The 5,216-nt window shown below is 43.0% G+C and overlaps 1 protein-coding gene across 1 annotated transcript; it reads left to right on the forward strand.

The window, feature by feature from the left end:
- Nucleotides 1-2,629: 2,629 nt before the first annotated feature.
- LOC144901150 (extended synaptotagmin-1-like) lies at nucleotides 2,630-3,927 on the forward strand. Its single transcript, XM_078794314.1, has 7 exons — nucleotides 2,630-2,674; nucleotides 2,746-2,817; nucleotides 2,900-2,986; nucleotides 3,076-3,222; nucleotides 3,282-3,391; nucleotides 3,520-3,616; nucleotides 3,785-3,927. The coding sequence occupies exons 2-7, from the start codon at nucleotides 2,785-2,787 to the stop codon at nucleotides 3,809-3,811; spliced, it is 501 nt and encodes a 166-aa protein (XP_078650440.1). The 5' UTR covers nucleotides 2,630-2,674; nucleotides 2,746-2,784; the 3' UTR covers nucleotides 3,812-3,927.
- Nucleotides 3,928-5,216: the final 1,289 nt, after the last annotated feature.

A 5,216-nucleotide genomic window follows, 5' to 3' on the forward strand; every position in this document is an offset into this window, starting at 1 on the left:
GTCCCACAGTTGACTGTGCATGTCAGAGCACAAACGCCAAGCATGAAGTCAAAAGAACTGTCTGTAGACCTGCGAGACAGGATTGTCTTGAGGCACAAATCTGGGGAAGGATACAGAAACATTTCTGCTGCTTTGAAGGTCCCAATGAGCACAGTGGCCCCCATTATTCGACTAGCCAGGATAGAAGGAAAAATGAATGCAGCAATATTTTCATCCAGGATATCTCTATATATTGTTGCATTCATTTTTCCTTCTATCCTGACTAGTCTGCCAGTTCCTGCTGCTGCTGCATGATGCTGCCACCACCATGCTTCACTGTAGGGATGGAGGCCACTGTGCTCATTGGGACCTTCAAAGCAGCTGAAGTGTTTCTGTATCCTTCCCCAGATTTGTGCCTCAAGACAATCCTGTCTCGCTGGTCTACAGACAGTTCTTTTGACTTCATGCTTGGCGTTTGTGCTCTGACATGCACAGTCAACTGTGGGACCTTATATAGACAGTTATTATATTTCCAAATCATGTCCAATCAACTGAATTTACTGCAGGTGGACTCCAACTGAGTGTATAGTAGACACCAAACGTCCAGAAGGAGGCGACTGGCACACTAGTGTGGGAAGTCCATACCTGCATGAGGAAAGTGGAAGTCAAAAAATAATCATTCTAATAATACGATTCCCAATTAAGGGAATAAATCCCAGGTCTTTGGTTTAGTTATGAAATGTTGAATTAATTTCACAGGTACCTCAACCTGTGGCTGTGTTGCGTTTTTGTGCACCGTCATCTGGAAGTAAATACAGCTTTAGTACAAATGCAGTGAAGCTGTTCTGGTTTGAAATAATGTTTTGTAGAAGATGTGTTAAGATCATTTCATTCAAAGAAGGCCATCTTAAAAAATACTACACAATCATATTAGAAAAGTGGTGTAGGTGGTAGCTTAAATCATGTAAATATTACTTATAAATTGCTCCAAATAAAGTCAGGGAAAACTAGTTAAACAATCCTGAAAAGCGAGTACATTTATATGGATTTTGAAGTAGATTCAAAGGTAGTTTGGGGTCAAATTTACTAGCAAAGAGTACCTTTTTCATTCAAAAAAAGTAAATTTGACCAGAGTATTTCCCAAGGAAAAGTTGCTTGGGAATTGTGCGTGCAAATTGTTACCTAGCTTTTCTCAAGTAAATGGCACTCCAAATTTTTTTTCAGTGTACTGCCCAGTGGACCGCGACCTCCTCCAGCTGTTTTTGGGAGTTCTTTTGTCTCTGGACTGCTCCATGGTATGCCTTCTGCCCCCATCGCCTTGCTTTTCCTTTTTTGGACTGCACTAATGAATACAGATATTCTGGCTGCCACATGAATTACATGTGCAGCATTCTCCATCCATTTAACAGAATACTGAAGGATGTTGACGCTCAAGAATTTGGTCCCAACAGCTTAGACAAGGTAAGATTACAGTACAGCTGTTGAATGACACCAACATGGTTTAGGTTATTCTATGCTTTACAGTGTCAAAACCTTTTTTCAAGTCGAAGATTGGTTTGAAATTGGAAACGGACAAGGATCTACGTTCTTATATATTGAATGACAGCTGATGCCTTCCATACACAAGGAAAAACTGCCGCAGAAATTGAGAGAGTGAGATTTGTGGTTACAGGAGTTATTGATGTACAATTGAGTTCTTTCAACATAAAAGTATCAATGCCCAATCTGCATCTTTTGTTTTAGAATATTTAATCCTTAATCCATTTGTAGAAAGCTTGCTGGCCACAGTAAAGTAGCAACTCGTCACATTATGAATACATGTACCAGATGATAAATGATGAGTTTTGTTGCTCCATCAGGTTACATCTGGAGGTGTTTGATAAAGACATGGACATGAAGGATGACTTTATGGGAAGGTACTGCTTCCAGTACACATTAGTAGTGTTGTTATTATCGATACTGTCACATACTGCAACTGCTTGATAATACTGCTTACTACCTCCAGCGCAGCGATGCCAGTATTGAGAAGAGCACCGCCATCCTCCTTTATCTACACTTTATTGTCCGATTCACAAGAAAAATTATGTCACACACTTACAGTATATTAAAGACAGGTTGTAGAATTTGATATGGTTGGAATCATTTAGAACATTCATGTAGAACGCAAATGATATTAAATATATATGTATAAATATCAAATATTGCAGTGTAAATAAATAAAAATAAACATGAATTAGAGAAAAGAAATCCATTCCATTATCAAGTGGTTGAAATAATTGTCATGTTTCTCAACATGCAGGCTGAAGGTCAAACTGAAGGACATAATTGATTCTCAGTACACGGATCAGGTATGGAAACGGCTTATATTATTGTCATTGAATTGTTCAAGCATTCAAAGGATTGTGTGTGTTTTATGTATCAGTGTATCAGTACACGCTCAGTGATGTCAAGTCAGGTCGCGTTCACCTGATCCTGGAATGGCTTCCAACAGCCTCGGAGGCAGACCAACTGGATAAGGGGGGTGCTTCCAGAAGAAGAAAAAGCGTACTAATGCTTCATTCAACTATAAAAAATACTAATATCGAACCATTCTCTTCAGATTCTCAAGTTCTACTCCAGGCAGTCCTACCAGAACAAAGCCGTTCCATCTGTGGGACTTTTGTTTGTCTTCATCGAACAAGCAGATGGTTTACCAGTAAGTGAGTCGAGGAGGTACTGAGGAGGCATGATCTGTGTTTTATTATGACCCATGTGGCGTGTCAACAGGTGGAAAAGAGTGGAAAAGAGCCAAAAGTGGGAGCGGATATGCTTCTTGGAAAAACATCCCACAAAACTACTGTGAGACTACTAAGCGTGGCAACTAGCCAAATAATAACCAGGGTATTGGCATCCGGGACTAACACGTCCATCTTTGCTGTAGGTGTGTGATCGCACGACATCACCTCAGTGGAATGAGGCGTTCTGCTTCCTGGTTCATGACCCTAGAGAAGAGAATGTTGTTGTCAAGGTAAGTTAACAATATTATTTTTAGTATTTCCACCATGTGATATCAACAAACTTGACTTGTATTACTACCTTTACACTTTGTTTCTCCAGCTCTCTCACAGCTGGACGTTGCCCATGGGTTCCTTAGTCGTCCCAATCAGAGAGCTGCTCTCGGAACCAGAACTGGTCCTGGATCAGTGGTTCCATCTGGATGGCGCCTCCCCAGAGAGTCAGATTCTTCTTCGAGCTGAACTCAAGGTAGGCGATCTCTCATTCTAGTCTTAACTCGCACCAGACTTCACATGCAATTGTTGCAGATGCTGATTCCGAGCAAATGTCCTCGTGGTGATCATGAGGCTAAATTCACTTCCAAAGACTCCGACCGCTCGACTGAGCAGCAGAAACGGGAGGCAGATGTGATGCAAAAGTGAGCGCTGCGTATATCCAAGCACACTAGTCTCAGGTCTTATTTGGTTTTCATGCTACATTGGGTTCTTAGGTCAAGTTTGGTGGACACTCCGGTAGAAACTCTTTTCTATGTCTTATCCTCACTAGGGTTGGGGTATGCTGGAGCCTGATTTGGGGCGAGAGGCGGGGTACACCCTGGACCGGTGGCCAGCCAATCCCAGGGCACATACAGTGCATCCGGAAAGTATTCACAGCGCTTCACTTTTTCCACATTTTGTCAAGTTACAGCCTCATTCCAAATTGTATTAATTTAATCTCTTACCTCAAAATACTCCACTCCACTAATGAACTGCACTAATGAATACAGATATTCTTGCTGCCACATGAATTACATGTGCAGCATTTTTGGTAGGTTGAGCGTTGTTGCGCTTCCACCTGAATTGGCATCAGCTGTTGGGGCTCGATTGCGAGGCGGTGCCAGGGTTATTGATGGGTCTTGGCGTCACCGGGGCGCTCATTGTTCCTTGCTGTTCACCTGTCGAGGCTGTGTTGGCGCGCTCCGGTGGCGGGCTCTGGTCTGTCGTGCCATCAGCAGCGTATGTGAAAGGTAGGCATAAAATTACTGGGCGTGTACCGGTGACGGTGCATCATGTGACCGCAGCCATGGTTGTTTTAATTTGCAGCGGGGTTGGTTGTTGAGGACCTGGCGTGCATTTTGGAGGGCTTGCTGGAAGTGCAGTGTCAGCCTCTTGAGGCTAGGATTGCACTGGCTGTGTGTTAAGCTACCTTTGCTCCGGTAAGCTGCCGATGCTTTAAACAAGCAGAAAGCTAACTTTAGCACCACATGTTGTCTGTCTCAAAGTTAAATGATCTGGTTAGATAATTATTTTTCTTTTTTGTGGTTAGCACAGAGAGGTTGTCACGTTCCGGCTTGGGAGCTTTACGGCACGACCCCAGGATGCAGAGATGAGGACCCAATAGCAGGTAAAAAGGCATTTATTGTTGATACTATGCAGCAGACCAACGCACTAGCATGTTCAACAGAGAAAACAACATCAATGACCCAACAAAGAAAGGAGCGCGCACCTGAACCAAATAGGCATCACAAATAATGAGAAACAGGTGCGGGAGATAATGGACATCAACTGAAAACACAGCAGAGCAACACAGGAAGGAAATACAAAACAAGGGCATGAACGAGGAACTGAGGAAAACTAAGAGCTGTCACAAGGGGGTGACAGACGTTAAACTATTTGTTGGCAAATTCAGGTTCAACATTCAGTGTGTGTGTAAAATGTTGCAGATTGAATAGTTTAACAGGCTAACACACATAATATTGTTTGAAGCAATGTCGGTTCATATTCAGGTTCATATTCCTGGATTCTATTTTTCAATTTCTCTAGGGTTCTCAACGGAAAGCGAATTCTGACTCCCAATGCCGAAGGGCCTCTGTGGCCTGGGTTGGTGGGGGAGTGGGGGGGAACCGATTCCCCTCGCGCCATCAGATCCAAGAGCAGGGACAGCTGGTCACCGTAATCGTCGGATTCCTCTCCCGGTGGCTGACCTTGGTCGAGGTTTTTCTCTTTCCTCGTGCGGTAGCGCTGGAGTCTCAGGGGTTTTGTCCTTCGGCGGTAAGGATGTTTTGCAGGTCTTGGGATAAGGTTTTACAGGTTTTACAGGTTTTACAGGTTTTACAGGTTTTACAGGTTTTACAGGTTTTACAGGTTTTACAGGTTTTACAGGTTTTACAGGTTTTACAGGTTTTACAGGTTTTACAGGTTTTACAGGTTTTACAGGTTTTACAGGTTTTACAGGTTTTACAGGTTTTACAGGTTTTACAGGTT

The sequence above is a fragment of the Doryrhamphus excisus genome, linkage group LG10, assembly GCF_037039965.1.
Source record: "Doryrhamphus excisus strain RoL-2023G ecotype Guam linkage group LG10, RoL_Dexc_Guam_v1.1, whole genome shotgun sequence".
Taxonomy (NCBI): domain Eukaryota; kingdom Metazoa; phylum Chordata; class Actinopteri; order Syngnathiformes; family Syngnathidae; genus Doryrhamphus; species Doryrhamphus excisus.